This window comes from Pristiophorus japonicus, chromosome 7, assembly GCF_044704955.1.
Source record: "Pristiophorus japonicus isolate sPriJap1 chromosome 7, sPriJap1.hap1, whole genome shotgun sequence".
NCBI lineage: Eukaryota > Metazoa > Chordata > Chondrichthyes > Pristiophoridae > Pristiophorus > Pristiophorus japonicus.
Window position 1 is genome coordinate 193,678,032 of NC_091983.1, and position 23,428 is coordinate 193,701,459.

A 23,428-nucleotide genomic window follows, 5' to 3' on the forward strand; every position below is an offset into this window, starting at 1 on the left:
AAACTGAGGCTTAAGTAAATTGAATTGCTTTAACAAAATTCACTACTTATTTGCGAAAACTCTTCTCCTGTATGTAGTGCTGGGATGGTTGTAAAACTATTTAATTCCTCTTCATAGCTTAATCAAGACAAAGGGGTATTGTAGCAAAGTGGTTATGTTACTAGACTAGTAATCCAGAGGCCTGGACTAATAATCCGGAGACGTGAGTTCAAATTCCACCATTGCAGTGGGGGAATTTAAATTTAATTTAAGTTGAAATTTTTTTTTTAAAAGCTAGTCTCAGTAATGGTGACCATGAAACTATCAAGTTGTCGTAAAAACCCATCTGATTCACTAATGTCCTTTAGGGAGGAAATCTGCCGTCCTTACCTGATCTGGCCTGTATGTGACTCGAGGCCCACAGCAGTGTGGTTGACTCTTAACTGCCCTCTGACATGACCGAGTAAGTCACTCAGTTGTAACAAACCACTACGACAAAGTCAGCACATGGGAGTACCTTGACAAGGACTGCAGCGGTTCAAGAAGGTGACTCAACACCATCTTCTCACGGGTAATTAGGACAATAAATGCCAGATTTGCCAATGACGCCTACATCCCGTGAATTAATACATTAAGACAAAAATATCATAGGATGTTGGCTTATCATTTTTCTGTTCCAAACCTCAGAATTCGCAATCACAATAGATGTTGCATTTATGTTGACAAAACATAATCCTTTTGTTCTTCAGGATATTTTGTTTGTTTTGTGTAAATATGAAGATGTATCTCATCCATATCTGGAAACTGAATTTCCAAATGACTCTGCGAATGTGCTTTATTTTGCTATTCACTTGTCCTCACCATCCAGCCTATTCCATTATGAGGAAATAGTATTAATATTGAACTTGACTAGTCGTTTTGTGGGTAACTTTCACTTTCACGGTTTGGTCAATAATCTGTTGGAGTGGAGAAGCTGCCCGAAATCAATGAAAATTAAAATCGGGCAGTTTCATTGGACCCAATTTTGGCCATAACTTGCAGCAGTTTTTTTGGAGTAAGTTGGTTTTTCTGACATAAGTTTTAAAAAAAAAAACATTTTCCCCAATAAACTTGCTCCAGAGTAACTTAGTCAGGTACGATTTTTTTTTTAGTTCAGTTTTTTTTTCAAAGGGTGGCGTTCCCAGACACTTATGCCAGTTTTGGCCATTTATACCACTTTGGCCAGCTAACACTTACACCAAATCGACTTAGGTCAGCGTATGTGGCCAGCTCTGAAAAACGTTGCGGGCAGTTAAGAAATCGGCGCAGGTAAGTAAGTAAGGATCTGCACCCAAGCACCAAGCAGCAAACATTCCAAATAAGTTAAATTAACTAAATAAAAATAAAGAACTCAGGTAAACAATTGATTAACAATTAAATATTTGAAGTAAATCCTACCTTGGGCCGGGGAAGGCAGAAGGCCTGTACGGGAGGCCATTCGAGGCCCCACTCGCTTTGTTTTTAAGGATGGATATTTACTGAATTTGGACACAGACTCGGGCGACCATTCAGCCACGGCTAGGGGCGGCGAATATCGGGTCCTGCTGACAGCTTGCAGGACATGCTGGCAGGGCGAGGAGCATGCACGCAGACTCCACTGCGCATGTGGACAGCTGTCGGCAGTGTTTTCAGCGCAGGGCTGTAGCTCCGCTGCGCCAGGACCCTGGACACTCGGCAGAGGGGCCAGGATACTAAGAAAGTTTTTTGGAGCCCTTTCCAGCGCACAAAGTTGGCGCATAAAGGGTCAGTGCGCCAAAATAACGGGTTGGCCAAAATTAGACCCATAATGAGTGGCCGATCCGCAATACCGAGTGGTGTTACGCCCAGATGGTAAGTTATAAATCTACCCCTTTTATCTCCTCATCCTATTTATTCCTTTGAACAACAGGCCTCTTGGAAAATTATCCTATCTTTAAATAAAAGCAGAAAATGCTGGACCTTTCATCGACCTGACACATTAACTCGGTTTCTCTCACCACAGAGGCTGCCTGACTACTGAGTGTTTCCAGCATTTTCTATTTTTATTTCAGATTTCCAGCATCCACAGTATTTTGCTTTTGTCCTATCTTTAAACCTGTGTTTGAACACTCATTTGTTACCTCAATATCCTGAAGACAGTGGCAGTTTCTTCAAGATCTTGGTTTCCTTTGATGTTATGAGAGCCAGAAGCTTCATCTGCATCATAGATACTGATTTCTGAGCTCAATAAAGTTTTCAATAGTGGAAGGGCATTTTCCGGCTACCTGATGACTAGGTAGAGAAATGTATAATTCAGAGTTGTGAATAATCATCATCATAAGCAATCCCTCGAAATCGAGGAAGACTTGCTTCCACTCTAAAAGTGAGTTCTTAGGTGACTGTACAGTCCAATACGGGAATTACAGTCTCTGTCACAGGTGGGACAGACAGTCATTGAAGGAAAGGGTGGGTGGGGAGTCTGGTTTGCCGCACGCTCCTTCCGTTGCTTGCACTTGCTTTCTGCAAGCTCTTGGCAACGAGACTTGAGGTGCTCAGCACCCTCCCGGATGCTCATTCTCTACTTAGGGCGTTCTTTGGCCAGGGACTCCCAGGTGTCAGTGGGGATGTTGCATTTTATTAAGGAGGCTTTGAGGGTGTCCTTGAAACATTTCCTCTGCCCACCTGGGGCTCGCTTGCCGTGTAGGAGTTCCGAGTAGAGCGCTTGCTTTGGGAGTCTTGTGTCAGGCATGTGAACAATGTGGCCCGCCCAACAGAGTTGGTCGAGTGTGGTCAGTGCTTCGATGCTGGGGATGTTGGCCTGATCGAGGACACTAACGTTGGTGCGTCTGTCCTCCCAGGGGATTTGCAGGATCTTGTGGAGACATCGTTGGTGGAATTTCTCCAGTGATTTGAGGTGTCTACTGTATATGGTCCATGTCTCTGAGCCATACAGGAGGGCGGGTATCACTACAGCCCTGTAGACCATAAGCTTGGTGCCAAATTTGAGGGCCTGATCTTCGAACATCCTCAGGCGGCCGAAGGCTGCGCTGGCGCACTGGAGGCGCTGTCTACCCCTGCTGATAATAGGCTCCCGAGGTATGGAAAGTGGTCCACGTTGTCCAGGGCTTTGCCGTGGATCTTGATGACTGGGGGGCAGTGCTGTGTGGTGGGGTCAGGTTTGTGGAGGACCTTTGTCTTACAGATGTTTAGTGTAGGGCCCATGTTTTCATACGCCTCAGTGAAGATGTTGACTATGACCTGGAGTTCAACCTTTGAATGTGCGCAGGCGCAAGCATCGTCCACGTACTGTAGCTCGATGACCGAGGATGGGACGATCTTGGATCTGGCCTGGAGATGACGATGGTTGAACAGGTTCCCACTGGTTCTGTAGTTTAGTTTCATTCCAGCAGGGAGCTTGTTGAGTGTGAGGTGGAGCATTGCAGTGAGGAAGATTGAGAAGAGGGTTGGCGCGATGACGCAGCCCTGCTTGACCCCGGTCCGGACGTGAATTGGGTCTGTAGTGGATCCGTTGGTCAGGATCACAGCTTGCATGTCGTCGTGGAGCAGGCGAAGGATGGCGACAAACTTTTGGGGGCAGCTGAAAAGGAGGAGGACGCTCCATAGTCCCTCGCGGTTAACAGTGTCAAAGGCCTTTGTAAGGTCAAAGAAGGCCATGTACAAGGGTTGGTGCTGTTCCCTGCATTTCCCTTGCAGTTGTTGCGCCGTAAAGATCATGTCCTTGTACCCCGTAGTGGATGGAATCCGTACTGTGACTCCGAGAGAAGCTCCTCAGCCACAGGGAGAAGACGGTTGAGGAGGATTCTAGCGATGATCTTCCCAGTGGCTGATAACGGAGATTCCTCTGTAGGCGGTGAAGAAGGCAAATGGCATGTTGGCCTTCATAGCTAGAGGATTTGAGTATAGGAGCAGGGAGGTCTTACTGTAGTTGTACAGAGCCTTGGTGAGGTCACACCTGGAATATTGTGTTCAGTTTTGGTCTCCTAATCTGAGGAAGGAGGTTTCTTGCTATTGAGGGAGGACAGCGAAGGTTCACCAGATTAATTCCCGGGATGGCAGGACTGACATATGAGGAGAAACTGGATCAACTGGGCTTGTATCCACTGGAGTTTAGAAGAATAAGAAGGGATCTCATAGAAACATATAAAATTCTGACGGGATTGGACAGGTTAGAGGCAGGAAGAATGTTCCTGTTGCCGGGAAGTTCCAGAACCAGGGGTCACAGTCTAAGAATAAGAGGTAAGCCATTCAGGACTGAAGAGGAGAAACTTCTTCACTCAGAGAGTGGTTAACCTGTGGTATTCTCTACCGCAGAAAGTTGTTGAGGCCAGTTCGTTAGATATATTCAAAAGGGAGTTAGATATGGCCCTTACGGCCAAAGGGATCAAGGGGTATGGAGAGAAAGCAGGAAAGGAGTACTGAGGTTGAATGATCAGCCATGATCTTATTGAATGGCGGTGTAGGCTCGAAAGGCCGAATGGCCTGCTCCTGCACCTAATTTCTATGGGCCCAAGTCTCGGGCCGCGCCTAGAACGGCGCAGCCCCGACCTGGACACCTGTTTTTCGCGCCACAAAGTGCGCCTAAAAAAAACTTACATATTCTCCGGCTCCCTGCAGGTCCTCTGGAGCTGGGCGCGGTGCAGGATGGGCTGTGGGGGGTGGAGCCAGGTCCTTGCGCTGAAAACAGTGCTGGGACCTCTGCACATGCGCGTTACAGTGGGCGCGCATGTGCAGTAGCTCCAGGTGCCCAAAACTGTGTGGGAGGGGCCCGAAGCACGCAGCCCCTAGCCCTGGCCAAATGGCCTCACTGGGGCTGCGTGGATAAGGCTGCCTCCCACGCCCAGCTCCTGCTTCCTCCTGACCGGACCTGACCCGACTCGACTCCCGCTCCCCACCCCCTGCACCGGACCCCCCCGCCTCCCCGGACTGGACCCGACCCCCCCCCCCCTTCCCCGACCACCCCCCTTCCGACCTGACCCGACCTCTGCTCCCCGACCACCCCCCGGACCCGACCCGGCCCCCCCGGACCCGACCCGACCTCCGCCCAACCCGACCTCCTCCCGACCTCCGCTCCCCCCCCACCCCACACCCGACCCGACATCCGCTCCCCCCGACCCGACCTCTGCTCCTCCCCCCCCCCCCGGACCCCGGACCCGACGCCACCTACCTGTAAATCCGGTGCTGGCCCGAAGTCTTGGGCCCGGCTCGTTCAGCCTCCCTCTCCTTTCTCTCCTTTCTCCCTTCTCTCCCCCCCTCCCTTCTTCCTCTACCTCCCCTTCCCCCTCCCTCCTCCTTTCCCTTCCTCCTCTCCCTTCCTCCCCCTCCTCCCCCCTCCACCCCCCCTCCTCCCCCTCCCCTTCCACCCCCCTCCCCTCACTGTTAGAAACACAGACACTGGCAGACAGAAAGTGAGCGACACACACACAGACAGACAGAGAGATAGAGACACTGACAGAGACACACTGGGGGTGGGTGGGGCGGGGGGGGCTGACCCAGCACGCTGTTGGAGGACACCCGGTGCTGCGTCGGTAAGTAGAAAATGTTTTATTTATTGATTTTTTAATGTTTTTTATTTTTTATTAATTTTTTTTGGATTGATTTATTGGTTGACTTATTGATGTATTTATCATTTATTATTGATGATGGCTCTTTATTTATAAAACTGATGTGTTTAATGTTTGTAAACGTCCCTTTAAACACCCCCCCCCCCCCCCCCCCCCATTCCCTACTCCTGATTTGGAACCTATGCCTGATTTTCTAAGTGTAGACAAGGTTTTTCTGAGCGTACAAAAATCTACACTTACTCCATTCTAAGTTAGTTTGGAGTATGTTTTCACTGCCTAAACTTTCAAAACGGGCGTAAGTGGCCGGACATGCCCCCTTTTGAAGAAAAAAAATCTGTTCCAAACTGAAACTGTTCTAACTGACTAGAACTGGAGCAAACTAAATGCCGAGTATTGCAATTTCTAAGATACTCCATTCTAAACCAGTTGCTCCAAAAAAAACAGGAGCAACTCAGGCCGAAACTTGGCCCCTATGTTTCTATGTTGCCGCAGTCAGACTTGTCACCTTTTTTAGTAACCAGTTCGATGCACAGAGTGGCTGCCAATAATCAGCAGTATTAAATTACTAATTTTTTAGTAAAGTCTGTAGATCAACAAAGTATCCAGGGGTTATCCTGGATCCCTCCAAGTCTGCTTGACCATGTTAACCTACTCTGATGCATTTACATGACCTCTTATGGTTTTGTATCCTCAAAGCCTTTTCCAGAATCTCTTGACCGTTGCACAACTGTGTCAATTCTATCATGTCTCTATTTTTCTACAGGGCTTCTATTAAGTTAATTCTTTGTTCATAGTGTGTTACCTCCTCTTTTACTCCACCCACTCCGGCTTTCCAGTGCTGATCTGATCCAGGCCTCTGGCCCTCCATGTTTGTTCTTTTGTATCTTATACTGGCAGATCCACATGTTGTGCACCTTAATAAACTGCATTCGACTTCCCAGAGATCCCAGAAGTTATGTTGCCCCCATGAGAAGCCCTAGCCTCCTCTGCTGGAGGAGGCAGAAGACCTGAAAGTCCCGCCCATGTATTCCGGGGTTGATTATGTAATTTGCATTTGTGGGCTCCAGACAGAATAGTCATCTCCTGAGGTGCGTTGATATTATTCTGTAACAAAACGCTCCATCACTCGTCCAAAAAGTCAGGGTCATGTAGAACATAAGAATTAGGAACAGGAGTAGGCCATCTAGCCCCTTGAGCCTGCTCCGCCATTCAACAAGGTCATGGCTGATCTGGCCGTGGACTCAGCTCCACTTACCCGCCCGCTCCCCATAACCCTTAATTCCCTTATTGGTTAAAAATCTATCTATCTGTGACTTGAATACATTCAATGAGCTAGTCTCAACTGCTTCCTTGGGCAGAGAATTCCACAGATTCACAACCCTCTGGGAGAAGAAATTCCTTCTCAACTCGGTTTTAAATTGGCTCCCCCGTATTTTGAGGCTTTGCTCCCTAGTTCTAGTCTCCCCGACCAGTGGAAACAATCTCTCTGCCTCTAACTTGTCTATCCCTTTCATTATTTTAAATGTTTCTATAAGATCACCCCCTCAATCGTTCTGAACTCCAATGAGTAAAGACCCAGTCTACTCAATCTATCATCATAAGTTAACCGCCTCATCTCCGGAATCAGCCGAGTGAATCGTCTCTGTACCCCCTCCAAAGCTAGTATATCCTTCCTTAAGCCAGGTGCTGCCTCACCAATACCCTGTACAGTTGCAGCAGGACCTCCCTGTTTTTGTACTCCATCCCTCTCGCAATGAAGGCCAACATTCCATTCGCCTTCCTGATTACCTGCTGCACCTGCAAACTAACTTTTTGGGATTCATGCACAAGGACCCCCAGGTCCCTCTGCACCGCAGCATGTTGTAATTTCTCCCCATTCAAATAATAATCCCTTTTTCTGTTTTTTTTTCCCAAGGTGGATGACCTCACACTTTCCGACATTGTATTCCATCTGCCAAACCTTAGCCCATTCGCTTAACCTATCCAAATCTCTTTGCAGCCTCTCTGTGTCCTCTACACAACCCGCTTTCCCACTAATCTTTGTGTCATCTGCAAATTTTGTTACACTACACTCTGTCCCCTCTTCCAGGTCATCTATATATATTGTAAACAGTTGTGGTCCCAGCACCGATCCCTGTGGCACACCACTAACCACCGATTTCCCACCCGAAAAGGACCCATTTATCCCAACTCTCTGCTTTCTGTTTGCCAGCCAATTCTCTATCCATGCTAATACATTTCCACTGACCCCGCGTACCTTTATCTTTTGCAGTAACCTTTTGTGTGGCACCTTATCGATTGCCTTTCGAAAATCTAAATACACCACATCCATCGGTACACCTATCCACCATGCTTGTTATGTCCTCAAAGAATTCCAGTAAATTAGTTAAACATGATTTCCCCTTCATGAATCCATGCTGCGTCTGCCTGATTGCACTATTCCTATCTAGATGTCCCGCTATTTCTTCCTTAATGATAGTTTCAAGCATTTTCCCCACTACAGATGTTAAACTAACCGGCCTATAGTTTCCTGCCTTTTGTCTGCCCCCTTTTTTTAAACAGAGGCGTTACATTAGCTGCTTTCCAATCCGCTGGTACCTCCCCAGAGTTCAGAGAATTTTGGTAGATTACAACGAATGCATCTGCTATAACTTCCACCATCTCTTTTAATACCCTGGGATGCATTTCATCAGGACCAAGGGACTTGTCTACCTTGAGTCCCATTAGCTTGTCCAGCACTACCCCCTTAGTGATAGTGATTGTCTCAAGGTCCTCCCTTCCCACATTCCTGTGACCAGCAATTTCTGGCATGGTTTCTATGTCTTCCACTGTGAAGACCGAAAGAAAATAATTGTTTAAGGTCTCAGCCATTTCCACATTTCCCATTATTAAATCCCCCTTCTCATCTTCTAAGGGACCAACATTTACTTCAGTCACTCTTTTCCGTTTTATATATCTGTAAAAGCTTTTACTATCCGTTTTTATGTTTTGCGCAAGTTTACCTTCGTTATCTATCTTTCCTTTCTTTATTGCTTTCTTAGTCATTCTTTGCTGTCGTTTAAAATTTTCCCAATCTTCTATTTTCCCACTAACCTTGGCCACCTTATACGCGTGTGTTTTTAATTTGAAACTCTCCTTAATTTCCTTGGTTATCCACGGCTGGTTATCCTTTCTCTTACCGCCCTTCTTTTTTATTGGAATATATTTTTGTTGAGCACTATGAAAGAGCTCCTTAAAAGTCCTCCACTGTTCCTCAATTGTGCCACCGTTTAGTCTGTGTTTCCAGTCCACTTGAGCCAACTCTGCCCTCATCCCACTGTAGTCCCCTTTGTTTAAGCATAGTACGCTCGTTTGAGACACTACTTCCTCACCCTCAATCTGTATTACAAATTCAACCATACTGTGATCACTCATTCCGAGAGGATCTTTTACTAGGAGATCGTTTATTATTCCTGTCTCATTACACAGGACCAGATCTAAGATAGCTTGCTCCCTTGTAGGTTCTGTAACATACTGTTCTAAGAAACAATCCCGTATGCATTCTATGAATTCCTCCTCCAAGCTACCCCGTGCGATTTGATTTGACCAATCGATATGTAGGTTAAAATCCCCCATGATTACTGCTGTTCCTTTTTCACATGCCTCCATTATTCCCTTGATTATTGCCCGCCCCACCGTGAAGTTATTATTTGGGGGCCTATAAACTACGCCCACCAGTGACTTTTTCCCCTTACTATCTCTAATCTCCACCCACAATGATTCAACATTTTGTTCATTAGAGCCAATATCGTCTCTCACAACTGCCCTGGTATCATCTTTTATTAACAGAGCTACCCCACCTCCTTTCCCTTCTTGTCTATCTTTCCGAATCGTCAGATACCCCTGTATGTTTAATTCCCAGTCTTGACCACCCTGCAACCACGTTTCTGTAATGGCCACCACATCATACCCATTTGTAATGATTTGTGCCGTCAACTCATTTACTTTATTTCGAATGCTGCGTGCGTTTAGGTAGAGTGTTTTAATACTAGTTTTTAAACCATGATTTTTAGTTTTAACCCCTCCTCTTTACATTCAGTGGCCCTTTTTGTTTTTTGCCTTGGGTTTCTCTACCCTCCACTTTTACTCATCTCCTTTCTGTCTTTTGCTTTTGTCTTCTTTTTGTTTCCCTCTGTCTCCCTGCATTGGTTCCCATCCCGCTGCCATATTAGTTTAACTCCTCCCCAACAGCACCCTCCCTAGGACATTGGTTCCGGTCCTGCCCAGGTGCAGACTGTCCGATTTGTACTGGTCCCACCTGCCCCCAGAACCGGTTCCAATGCTCCAGGAATTTGAATCCCTCCCTGCTGCACCACTGCTCAAGCCACGTATTCATCTGAGCTATCCTGCGATTCCTACTCTGACTAGCACGTGGCACTGGTAGCAATCCCGAGATTACTACTTTTGAGGTCCTACGTTTTAATTTAGCTCCTAGCTCCTTAAATTCATCTCGTCGGACCTCATCCCTTTTTTTACCTATATCGTTGATACCAATGTGCACCACGACAACTGGCTGTTCACCCACCCTTTTCAGAATATCCTTCACCCGCTCCGAGACATCCTTGACCCTTGCACCAGGGAGGCAACATACCATCCTGGAGTCTTGGTTGCGGCCGCAGAAACGCCTATCTATTCCCCTTACAATTGAATCCCCTATCACTATCGCTCTCCCACTCTTTTTCCTGCCCTCCTGTGCAGCAGAGCCAGCCACAGTGCCATGAACTTGGCTGCTGCTGCCCTCCCCTGATGAGTCATCCCCCTCAACAGTACTCAAAACGGTGTATCTGTTTTGCAGGGGGATGACTGCAGGGGACCCCTGCACTACCTTCCTTGCACTGCTCTTCCTGCTGGTCTTCCATTCCCTATCTGGCTGTGGACCCTTCACCTGCGGTAAGACCAACTCACTAAATGTGCTATTCACATCATTCTCAGTATCGTGGATGTTCCAGAGTTAATCCACCCTCGGCTCCAATTCCGCAACGCGGTCCGTCAGGAGCTGGAGGCGGGTACACTTCCCGCAGATGTAGTCGTCAGGGACACCGGAAGTGTCCCTGAGTTCCCACATGGTACAGGAGGAGCATATCACGTGACAAAGCTCTCCTGCCATGACTTAACCCTTAGATACACTTAAATTGGCAACAACAATGCTAAAGTTTACTCACTGATCTGGAAGAGAAAAAAGAAAAACTACTCACCAATCACCAGCCAATCACTTACCCCCTTGGCTGTGACGTCACCTTTCTGTTTCTACTTTTTTGCCTTCTCCCTGTAGCTGCACAAGCCACGCCTCTCGCCGACCCCGGAACTCACACCTCTCCACACACCACCTCGACGCTGCTCCTGACTCAGCGACGTACCTCCTCGACGCTGCTCCCGACTGCCGCCGCGTTGGGCCTTTTGTAGGCCTCTCGCCGACCCCGGAACTCACGCACCTCCTCGACGCTGCTCCCGACTCAGCGACGCACCTCCTCGACGCGGGCACAGTTCTACAGATGAGTGCGGCAGCAACTTAAAATTTATCCAGAAGAGGGGTCATGCACTACCATTGACAGCAGAGGTGATGTAGATCAGGGTGGCACGAATCAGTGGACAGCAGAGATCATAAGAACATAAAAAACATACGATATACGAGCAGGAGTAGGCCATTTGGCCCCTCGAGCCTGCTCCGCCATTCAATAAGATCATGGCTGATCTGATCTTGGTCTCAACTCCACTTCCCTGCCCGCTCCCCATAACCCTTCATTCCTTTATCATTCAAAAATCTGTCTATCTCCACCTTAAATATATTCAATGATCCATCCCCCAGAACTCTCTGGGGTAGAGAATTCCACAGATTCACGACCCTCAGAGAAGAAATTCCTCCTCATCTCCATTTTAAATGGGCGACCCCTTATTCTGGAACTACGTCCCCTAGTTCTAGATTCCCCTACGAGGGGAAACATCCTCTCTGCATCTACCCTGTCAAGCCCCCTCAGAATCTTATACGATTCAATTAGATCACCTCTCATTCTTCTAAACTCCAATCAGTATAGGCCCAATCTGCTCAACCTTTCTTCATAAGGCAACCCCTTCATCTCCAGAATCAATCTCGTGAAACTTCTCTGAGCTGCCTCCAATGCAAGTATAACCCTCCTTAAATAAGGAGACCAAAACTGCATTCAGTACTCCAGGTGTGCTCTCACCAATGTCCTGTACAGTTGTAGTAGGTCTTCCCTACTTTTATACTCCATCCCCCTTGCAATAAAAGCCAACACTCCATTTGCCTTCCTAATTACTTGCTGTGCCTGCATGCTAACTTTTTGTGTTTTATGTACAAGGACCCACAGATCCATCTGTACTACAGCATTTTGTAATCTCTTCCTATTTAAATAATAATTTACTTTTTTATTTTTCCTACTGAAGTGGATAACCTCACATTTTTCTACATCTGCTAAATTTTTGTTCACTTACTTAACCTATCTATATCCCTTTGTAGATTCTTTGCCCTCCTCACAACTTGCTTCCCCATCTATCTTTGTATCAGCAAATTTGGCTATATTACACTTGGTCCCTTCATCCAAATCATTAATATAGATTGTAAATAGTTGAGGCCCCAGCACTGATCCTTGTGGCGCCCCACTAGTTACAGTTTGCCAACCTGAAAATTACCCATTTATTCCGACTCTCTGTTTTCTGTTAGTTAGCCAATCCTCTATCCATGCTAATATATTGCCCCAATTCCGTGAATTCTTATCTCGTGCAGTAACCTTTTATGTGGCACCTTATCGAATGCTTTCTGGAAATCCAAATACACCACAGCTACTGGTTCCCCCTTATCCACCCTCTCGTTACATCCTCAACTCCAGCAAATTTGTCAAACATGATTTCCCTTTTATAAAACCATGCTGACTCTGCTTGACTGTATTATGATATTCTAAATGTCCTGCTCCTAATTCCTTTATAATGGACTCCAGCATTTTCCTGTTTTCTGTCTCCCTCCTTTCATAAATAGAGGCGTTACATTTGTGGTTTTCTAATCCCCGGGTCCTCTCCAGAATCCAGGGAATTTTGGTAGATTATAGCCAATACATGCACTATCTCTGCAGCCACTTCTTTTACGACCCTAGGATGCAGGCCATCAGGTCCAGAGGACTTGTCCACCTTTAGTCCCAGTAGTTTGCCTAATACTTTTCCTCCTCCCAATAGCCCCTTGATTATCAATTATTGGGATGTTTTTAGTGTCTTCTACCGTGTACAATATTTGTTCAAAGTCTCTTCCATTTCCCTGTTTCCTGTTATTAATTCCCCAGTCTCATCCTCTAATGGACCAACATTTACTTTAGCTATTCTCTTCCTTTTTATATATCTGTAGATGATCTTACTGTCTATTTTTATATTTCCTGCTAGTTTACTCTCATAATCTCTCTTCTCTTTCTTTATTATTTTTTAGTCGTTCTTTGCTGGTTTCTAAAAATTTCCCAATCCTCTGACCTTCCACTAATCTTCACAACATTGTATGCCTTTGATTTCAATTTGATACCATCCTTTACTTCCTTAGTTAGCCACAGATGGTTCATCCTTTTCTTAGTCTTTCTTGCTCACTGGAATATATCTTTGCTGAGATTTATGAAATATCTCCTTAAATGTCTGCCACTGCTTATCTACTATCTTACATCCATAAGACAAAGGTCCTCCACCAGCCTGTCCACGTCGCTCAGCACTGCCCCCCAGTCATCAAGATCCACGTCGCGCCCTGGACAACGTGGACCATTTCCTGTATCTCGGGAGCCTCTTATCAACAAGAGCAGACATTGACAATGAGGTTCAACACCGCCCCTAGTGCGCCAGTGCAGCCTTCGGCTGCCTGAGGGAAAGAGTGTTTGAAGACGAGGCCCTCAAATCTGCCACCAAGCTCATGGTCTACAGGGCCGTAGTAATTACTGCCCTCCTGTATGGCTCAGAGACATGGACCATGTACAGTAGACGCCTCAAGTCGCTGGAGAAATACCACCAACGATGTCTCCGCAAGATCCTACAAATCCCCATGGAGGACAAACGCACCCAACATTAGCATCCTCGACCAGGCCAATACCCCCAGCATTGAAGCACTGACCTCACTTGATCAGCTCCGCTGAGCAGGCCACATTGTTCACATGCCAGACACGAGACTCCCAAAGCAAGCAGTCTACTCTGAATTCCTTCACGGCAAACGAGCCAAAGGTGGACAGAGGAAACGTTACAAGGACACCCTCAAAGCCTCCCTGATAAAGTGCAACATCCCCACTGACACATGGGAGTCCCTGGCCAAAGAGCACCCTAAGTGGAGGAAGTGCATCCGGGAGGGCGCTGAGCACCTTGAGTCTCATCGCCGAGAGCATGCAGAAATCAAATGCAGGCAGCGGAAAGAGCATGCGGCAAACCTGTCCCACCCACCCTTTACCTCAACGACCATCTGTCCCACCTATGACGGGGTCTGTGGTTCTTGTATTGGACTGTTCAGCCACTTAAGGACTCATTTTTAGAGTGGAAGAAAGTCTTGCAAACAAGTCCCTCGTTTGAGGGACTGCCTATGATGATGACCATCTTACCCTTTCATCTATTTCCCCAGTCCACTTTAGCCAACTCTGCCTTCATACCTTTGTAATTGCCTTTATTTAAGTTCAGGACAGTAGTTTGAAACCGAACTTTCTCACCCTCAAACTGAATTTGAAATTCTACCATGCTATGATCACTCTTCCCAAGAGGATCCTTTACTATGAGATCATTAATTAATCCAGTCTCGTTACACATTACCAAATCTAAAATAGTCTGCCCTCTGGTTGGCTCCACAACGTATTGTTCTAAGAAATTATCCCGGATACACTCTATGAACTCTTCCTCATGGCTACCTTTGCCAATTTGATTTGTCCAATCAATATGAAGATTAAAATCGGCCATTATTACTGCCGTACCTTTCTTACAAGCCTCCATTATTTCTTGATATATACTCTGTCCTACAGTGTCGCTACTGTTAGGGGGCCTATAGATTACTCCCACTTTTGACTTCTTTCCGTTATTATTTCTTATCTACGCGTAAACTGATTCTACATCTTGATCTTCTGAGCCAATATAATTTCTCACTACTGCACTGATCTTATCCTTTATTAACAGAGCTACCTCACCTCCTTCTCTTTTCTGACTATCCTTCCAAAATGTCAAATACCCTTGAAGATTCAGTACCCAACCTTGGTCACCTTGCAACCACGTCTCTGTAATGGCTGTCAGATCGTACCCATTTATTTCTATTTGTGCCATCACCTCATCTGTCTTGTTACGAATGCTGCATGGATTCAGATAAAGAGCTTTTAATTTTGTCTTTTTACCATTTCGTGGGAGGAGAAGTGCGAGGCATTAAAGCGGGTTGGGGACAGAGATTAAAAAGACTCGAGTCAGGGAGACTGAGAGACGGGGAGAAAGGGAGGCTGAGAAACTTGAGACAGGACAGAGAGATTCGAGAGGGAGAGAGATTCAAGAGACTCAGAAACTCGAGAGACAGGGACTGAGAGACTCTAGGGAGAAAGAGAGAGACAGGGAGGCTCCAGAGAGAGAGCAGAGCATAACTGCAAACCTATTCATTCTCACGGGCTTGTGAGTATTATATATAGTCTGTAATTCTGTGTTCTGAAATAGCTAGGTCACTACATTTAATTGACTATCTAAAATTGTTTGGATAATTGTTAAGAGTATATGATAAATAAAAAGGATTTGAGAACTAATGATGAATAAGTTTAGTGATTGGCAGACCAGGATTACTTGGGTCCCAGCGGAAAGTACGTGCTTCCCTTAAGGGAGAGAGATTCTCACCAACTGATTAAGGAGGGTAAAATATGTTTAAACGATATTTATATAAAAATAGTTACCATTGGCACCCAATGCGACTGTCGTCTTCCGGATTCATTTTAAGTGGTTGCTGCACTTGGCTGCAAAGCTGTGCCCACTCCATGACCTCAACTTTTTGGATAAATGATGGAGCATTTTGCTTCATTCCCTTGATCCTGAAAGTTCTGCCCATAAAGTTCCTAAACTGATTTCCAGTAGAGGCATCCTAATGGCTACCAGTCAGGAATCATGATCTTCAGGTAAGTTCACATTGAATTACATTCTAACTTAATTTAGAAATAGGCTTTACACTATAGATCTATTTTAACAATGGACTGAATTTTGGCCTGGCGTTGTTCTGTTTTTTTTGGAGTAACCTGCTTTTTCTGGCGTAACTTAAAAACCCTCAATTTGCACCAGCGTAGCTCACTTAGTGACGTTTTTTTAGGTTAGTTTTTTTTCGCAAAAGGGGGCATTACCAGCCACCTATGCCAGTTCTGCCCATTTAGGCAACTTTGGCCAGCTAATAGTTACTCCATTTCTACTTAGGCCAGCGTATGTGGCCACTTGAGAAAACTTTGCGGAGAATTAAAGAAATCGGCGCAGATAGGTACATCGGAGACCATTCAACATGGGATAGGGGCGGGAAGCGGAGAGGACCTGCACCTAAACCAACCAAGTCTTACCCTTAGCAATGTTTGCAAACAAAAACTACTAACAATTCTATAAGAAATATAAACATTGAAGTCCTACCTTCATCTTTAAACTGCAATTCACCTTTCTGCACTCAGCCCGGGAAGGCAGCGGGCCGGTGAGGGAGGCCACTCGGCCTGGGCTAGGGGCAGGCAGGAGAACACCTGCCTGCCGGTGATTTCTATCAGTTCTCCTGCCTGCCCCTAGCTGTGGCCGAGTGGCCTCCCGGTGCGATCGATCTCTTAGTGCTCCTGCCTGCCGGTGATTTCCGGGAGGCCACTCGGCCAGGGCTAGGGGCAAGCAGGAGAACTGATAGAAATCACCAGCAGGCAGGAGCGCTATCAGTTCTCCTGCTTGCCCCTAGCCCAACAAAGGAGGCAGAATTTATGAGATAGAGAATTTTACCTAAAGGAGCCCCAGTTTCAGCGAGAGAGAGATAACAATAGCAACACAGATTCGAAGAGAAGGAATTATGTAAATTTAGCGCCAATGAGATGGCAAAATAGCGGCAGCATGAGGAGAAACAGCACAAGGCTGACGAGAGGGAGGAAGAACATCGCCACGCTCTCAAACTGACAGAGAGACCTACATCAGTATGTTGACAAATTGGGACTGTTGTTGCAGACTCGCAGCACTACTGCGCATGCACGGACATCACTAATCAGCACTGCGTATGTGCAGACGTCCCGGCACATTTTCCAGCGCAGAATGACTGGCCACGCTGCGCGGCTGCAGTGAAGAGGCCAGACAGCAGCCAAAGTTCCAACATTTTTTTTCGGCGCATCTGGGAACGTATGTAAGCGGCGCAACTCCGGTAAGTGCACCGAAAAACGGGCTCGGCCAAAATTGAGCCCAATATTAGGAACTGCCTAATTGTTAAGACAAATTTGTATAACACTAAAAGTATTCAAACATTGTGGACTGGTGCAAAATATCTTTACAAAAGCAAAGCAACATTTTCACATCTTGGTTTGGTAATTTAGTTTGGATAAGTTTGTAGCACTCTGATCTCTGGATCAAAAATTTATGGGATAATGCTGTTACTGAATGTCTGTCGCATTAGTTTACGTAACAATAATGGCCATTTCAAAGGTATTTCCCCCTGTGAAGTGGATTGAGTCATTTTTATGTGAAAGGCACTATATAAATGCAAATATTATATTACAGTTACAGTGACATTTGGTGAATGTGATGCCAATTCCAAGGACGTTCCATCTCAAGTCAGCTTTAAAACTTTTGCATACTCTAGGGAACTTCAGCTTTGTCATCGACTGGTGCCTGCCTTTCCGGGAAGACACTTTGGTCTCTGCACCTGCTCTTCCCAATGATGAGGTAGCAGAGATTCTCAACATGTATACCATTTGGTCCCAAATGCCCCAGCCTCAGGGGACTCAGAAGCTTCACTTCATATTGCTTACACTCTACTTTTTTCTAATTGGCCTTTTTTTTCTTACTATCATTTTTTATGCAGCTGCTAACAAACCCTTTGCTAATCTCTTACTAACTCATATTTTCTCCTGGTTCCTCGAGCCTGCTCTGCCATTTAATAAAATCATGGCTGATCTAATCCTGGGCTCAGCTCCACTTCCCCATAACCCTTCACTCCCTTATCGTTCAAAAATCTGTCTATCTCCACCTAAAATATATTCAATGACCCAGCCTCCACAGCTCTCTGGGGCAGAGAATTCCACAGATTTTATGACCCTCTTAGAGAAGCAATTCCTCTTCATCTCAGTTCTAAATGAGCGACCCCTTATTCTGAAACTGTGCCCCCTAGTTCTAGATTTCCCCATGAGGAGATACATCCTCTCGGCATCTACCTTGTCGAGCCCTCTCATTGGGCCCAAGTTTCCACATGATTCGCGCCTGATTTTTAGGAGCAACTGGTGGAGAACTATTTTAGAAATCGCAATTCTCCACATTTTTTTTTCTGCAGTTCTAGTCAGGTAGAACAGTTCTAGTTTAAAACAGAATTTTTTCTTCAAAAGGGGGCGTGTCCGGCCACTGACACCTGGTTTGAAAGTTTCCACAGTGAAAATGTACTCCAAACTAAAGTAGAATGGAGCCAGTGAAGATTTTTGTAGAACTGAAAAAACCTGTTCTACACATTAAAAAATCAGGCGCAGGTTACAAATTAGGCGCCCAGAACGAGGTGGGGGGGAGGGGGGGGGGGAAGTCATTACATTCGACAATAAATCCTTATTTATACTTCTACAAATATTATACAAATAAATCCAACCTGAATAAACATTTATAAGCCAAGAAAAGATTAAATAAACCATCTTCCTACCTGTGTGAAAGTGCTTCAGCCAGGGAGAATTCTGCAGCCGTTCGTGCCGCTGAGCGGGAGGGGGAGAGAGAGAGAGAGAGAGAGAGAGAGGAGGGAGGGAGAGAGGGGAGAGAGAGAGAGAGAGGGAGAGAGAGAGAGGGGAGGGAGGGGAGGGAGGGAGGGAGAGAGAGAGGGGAGGGAGAGAGGGAGGGAGGGAGGGAGGGAGGGGAGGGAGGGAGGGAGAGAGAGAGGGGAGGGAGGGAGGGAGGGAGAGAGAGAGAGGGGAGGGAGAGAGAGGGAGGGGGGGGGAGAGGGAGGGGGGGAGAGAGGGAGGGAGGGAGAGAGAGAGAGAGAGAGGGGAGGGAGGGGGGGAGGGAGGGGAGGGAGGGAGAGAGAGAGGGGAGGGAGGGAGAGAGAGAGGGGAGGGAGGGAGGGAGGGAGAGGGGAGGGAGGGGGAGAGAGAGAGAGGGGAGGGAGGGAGAGAGAGAGAGGAGGGAGGGAGAGAGAGAGAGGGGAGAGAGAGAGAGGGGAGGGAGGGAGAGAGAGAGAGGGGAGGGAGAGAGAGAGAGGGGAGGGAGGGAGAGAGAGAGCGGGGGGGGAGGGAGAGAGAGAGCGGGGGGGAGAGAGAGCGTGGGGGGGGGAAGAGAGGGGCGGGGGGGGAGCAGGTGTCGGGGCGGGGCGGGGGGGGAGCGGGTGTTGGGTCTCGGGGCGGAGGGGGAGCGGGTGTCGGGTCGGGGTGGGGCGGGGGGAGCGGGTGTCGGGTGTCGGATCGGGGTGGGGGGGGAGCGGGTGTCGAGTCTCGGGGCGGGGTGGGGGGGGAGCGGGTGTCGGGTCGGGGCGGGGGGGGGGAGCGGGTGTTGGGTGTCGGATTGGGGCGGGGGGGGAGCGGGTGTCGGGTCGGGTCTGGTCGGCGGGGGGGAGCGAGTGTCGGGTCTGGTCGGGCGGGGAGCAGGAGCTGGCCGTGGGAGGAGCCTCATTCACGCAGACCCAGTGAGGCCATTCAGCCAGGGCTAGGGGCTGCGTGCTTCGGGTCCCTCCCACACAGTTCGGCGCCTGGAACTACTGCACTTGCGTGCCGACTGTAGCGCGCATGTGCAGAGGTCCCGGCACTGTTTTCAGCGCCAGGACCTGGCTCCGCCCCCCCCACAGCTCGTGCTGGCTGCGCCGAGGGCCAGAGGACCTGTAAGTAGGTGGAGAATACCGAGGATTTTTTTAGGCGCCGTTTTAGGCGCGAAAAACGGGCGCCCAGCTCGGCAGGGCGCCCGTTTTTTTTCTTGTTAAAACTTGGGCCCATTATCTTATCTGTCTCAATAAGATTACCTCTCATTCTTCTGAACTCCAATGAGTATAGGCCCAACCTGCTCAACCTTTCTTCATAAGTCAAACCCTTCATCTCAGGAATCAACTAGTGAACCTTCTCTGAATTGCCTCCAATGCAAGTATATCCCTCCTTAAATAAGGTGACCAAAACTGTACACAATACCCTAGGTGTGGCCTCACCAATTCCCTATACATTAGTAGCAGGACTTCACTGCTTTAATATTCCATCTCCTTTGCAATAAAGGCCAACATTCCATTTGCCTTACCGATTACTTGCTGTACCTTATAGTGTTTCATGCACAAGGACTCCCATGTTCTACAGCATTCTGTAATTTCTCACCATTTAAAAAATAATTTGCTTTTTTATTTTCCCTCAGTAAGGTCACCCCTCAGCCTCATCTGTTCCAAGGAAAACAAACCCAGCCTATTCTTTCCTCATAGCTAAAATTTTCCAGACTAGGCAACATCCTCGTAAATCGCCTCTGCTCCCTCTCCAGTGCAATCACATCTTTCCTGTAATGAGGTGACCAGAACTGCACGCAGTACTCTACCTGTGGCCTAACCAGTGTTTTATAGAGTTGAAGAATAGCCTCCCTGCTCTTGTATTCTGTACCTTGACTAATAAAGTCAAGTATTCCATAATACTTCTTCACCACCTTATCTACCTGGCCTGCTATCTTCAGGGATCTGTGGACATGCACTCCAAGGTCCCTTTGTTTCTCTACACTGCTCAAGTCCTACTATTTAATGTGCATTCCCTTGCCTTGTTAGCCTTCCCACATGCATTACCTCACACTTCTCCAGATTGAATTCCATTTGCCACTGTTCTTACCACCTGACCATTTCATTGATATCCTCCTACAGTCTGCAACTTTTTTCTTCATTATCAAACACACAGCCTATTTTATATCATCTGCAAACTTCTTAATCATATCCCCTACATTCAAGTCCAAATCATTGATAAGTACCACAGAAAGCAAGGGACCCAGCCCACTGATCCCTGCAGAACCCCACTGGAAACATCCTTCCAGTACCCTTTGCTTCCTGCCTCTGAGCCAATTTTGAATCCAACTTGCCCTGGATTCCATGGGCTTTTACTTTCATAACCAGTCTGCCATGTGGGACCTTATCAAAAGCCTTGCTAAAATCCATATACACCACATCAAATGCACTATCCTCATTGACCCTCCTTGTTACCTCTTCAAAAAATTCAATCAAGTTAGTCAGACACAAATCTTTCCTTAACAAATCCATGCTGGCTGTCCTTGACTAATCTATATCTTTCTAAATGAAGATTTATCCTGTCCCTCAGAATTTTTTCCAATAATTTTCCCACCACCGAGGTTAGGCTGACTGGTCTGCAATTACTCGGTCTATCCCTTTCTCCCTTTTTAAACAAAGGTACAACATTAGCAGTCCTTCAGTCCTCTGGCACCACACCTGTAGCCAGAGTGGATTGGAAAATGATTGTCAGAGCCTCTGCTATTTCCTCCTTTGCTTCTCTTAACAGCCTGGGATACATTTCGTCCGGGCTTGGGGATTTATCCACTTTCAAAGCTGCTAAGCACCTTAATACTTCCTCTCTCACTATGTTTATCTTGTCCAATATTTCACACACCTCCTCTCCGATTGCAATGTCTGCATTGCCCCTCTCTTTTGTGAAAAGAGACGCAAAGTATTCATTCAGAACCATACCCACGTCTTCCGCCTCCACATACAGATTACCTTTTTGGTCTCTAATAGGCCCCACTCTTTTCCTAGTTATCCTCTTGCTCTTAATGTATTTATAAAACATCTTTGGGATTTCCTTGATTTTTTTCATGCTCTCTCTTTGAATTCCTAATATCCTTTTTAACTGCACCTCTGCACTTTCTATACTCCTCTAGATTGAGCCCAAAGGAGGTAGATTGTCATAAACCTCCCTTTTTTTCTTTATCCTACCCTGTATGCCCCTTGACATCCAGGGGACTCTAGATTTGTTAGTCCCACCCTTTTTCTTTTAGGGAACATACTTGATCTGTACTCTCAGAATCGCCTCCTTGAATGCCTCCGACTGCTCTGACATTGATTTACCTTCCAGTATCTATTTACATGTCCTTTCCTCAATCTTTCTATCAAAATGTATAATTTCATACTTTTCTGCATTAAATTTCATTTGCCACATGTCCTCCCATTTCACCAGCCTTGCTATGTCTTCATGAAGTCTATCCCTCTCCTCCTCACTGTTCACTATACTTCCGAGTTTTCTGCATATTTTGAAATTATGCCCTCTACACCCATGTCCAAGTCATTAATCTATATTAAGAACAGCAGTGGTCCTAGAATCAACCCCTGGGGGACACCATTGTATACCTTCCTCCAGTCCGAAAATCAATCCTTGACCACTACTCTGTTTCCTATCATTTAACCAATTCCATATCCATGCTGCCTCTTTTATTGCATGGGCTTCAATATTGCTGGCAAGTTTATTAAGTGGCACTTTGTTGAACGCCTTTTGGAAATCTATGTATACTATTTCAACCGCATTACCCTCATCAACCCTATCTGTTACCTCATCAAAAAACTCGATCAAGTTGGTTAAACAAGATTTGCCTTTAACAAATCTGCGCTGGCATTCCTTAATTAATCCACACCTATGCAAGTGACTTACTGTTTCTAAAAGCTTCCCCACTAGGTTAAACTGACTGACCTGTAGTTGCTGGGTTTATCTTTACACCCTTTCTTGAACAATGGTGTAACATTTGCAATTCTCCAGTCCTCTGGCAACACCCCTGTATCTAAGGAGGATTGGAATATTATGGCCAGTACCTCCTGGGATGCATCTCATCCGCCCCTGGTGATTAATGTAATGTCCTTACTCGACGGCATGAAACCACACGAAGCACATTCCATGGACAAGGCCACTCTGTGACCTTAGCTCTTTATTACAGGACTGCAGAAATGATGACCCTGTATGGGACCTCCCTTTATGTACTTGTGTGATCAGGTAAGGAGTGTCTCCCACAAATTCACCCCCTGTGGTCAAGGTGTGCATCTCAGTTGAGTGTATACAGTAATACAGTGATGTTACATTGTAGTTACAAACATGACATCACCTTCCCCCCCCCCCTCCCCCCCAAAGTCTTACTGGGATCATAGGTTCAGTCTTTCAGGTGGTCTATGCTCCCTCGTGGAGCGCCGCAGTTGGGGCTCTGGTTGTTGGACACTGATGTGAGTGTCCGTCACCTGTGGTGATTCCGGCCTGTCCGGGCTGACCTCAGGGACTGTGCATTCTTGCGATTGCTCTTGTTGCACGTTCGCTGGCAGTAGTGTGAGCTCCATCTCATGGTCTTCTTCAGGTTCCTCTGTGTCCATGCTGAACCTTTTTTTTACTTGGTTCAGATGCTTATGGCATATCTGGCCATTGTTGAGTTTTACCACGATGATCCTATTCCCCTCTTTGCCAATTACAGTACCCTCAAGCCATTTGGGCCCCATGGCATGATTGAGGATAAATACAGGATTATTTATTTCTATACATCTCCCCCTTGAATTACGGTCCTGGTACTCATTTTGTGACTTGCGCTTGCCCTCAACTATGTCGGTCAGGACTGAGTGGATGAGGGACAACCGAGTTTTGAGTGTCCGTTTCATGAGTAGGTCTGCGGGCGGGACCCCCCCGTGAGCGAGTGCAGGTGGGATCTATAACCCAGCAGGAGCCGCGATAGGCGGC

The 23,428-nt window shown here is 46.8% G+C and overlaps 1 protein-coding gene across 4 annotated transcripts in view; it reads left to right on the top strand.

Annotated features, from left to right (window-relative positions):
• Positions 1-23,428, top strand: part of armc2 (armadillo repeat containing 2) — a 231,282-nt gene that overhangs the window by 164,592 nt on the left and 43,262 nt on the right. Inside the window, exon 16 of one of the 4 annotated variants that reach the window (XM_070885654.1) lies at positions 348-544. The exons of the other annotated variants lie outside the window; for them this stretch is intronic. Within the exon in view, the coding sequence (XP_070741755.1) occupies positions 348-373 (26 nt within the window). The 3' untranslated portion in view covers positions 374-544. Of the gene's footprint in view, positions 1-347; positions 545-23,428 lie in introns of those variants that run through there. 4 annotated transcript variants of the gene reach the window in all.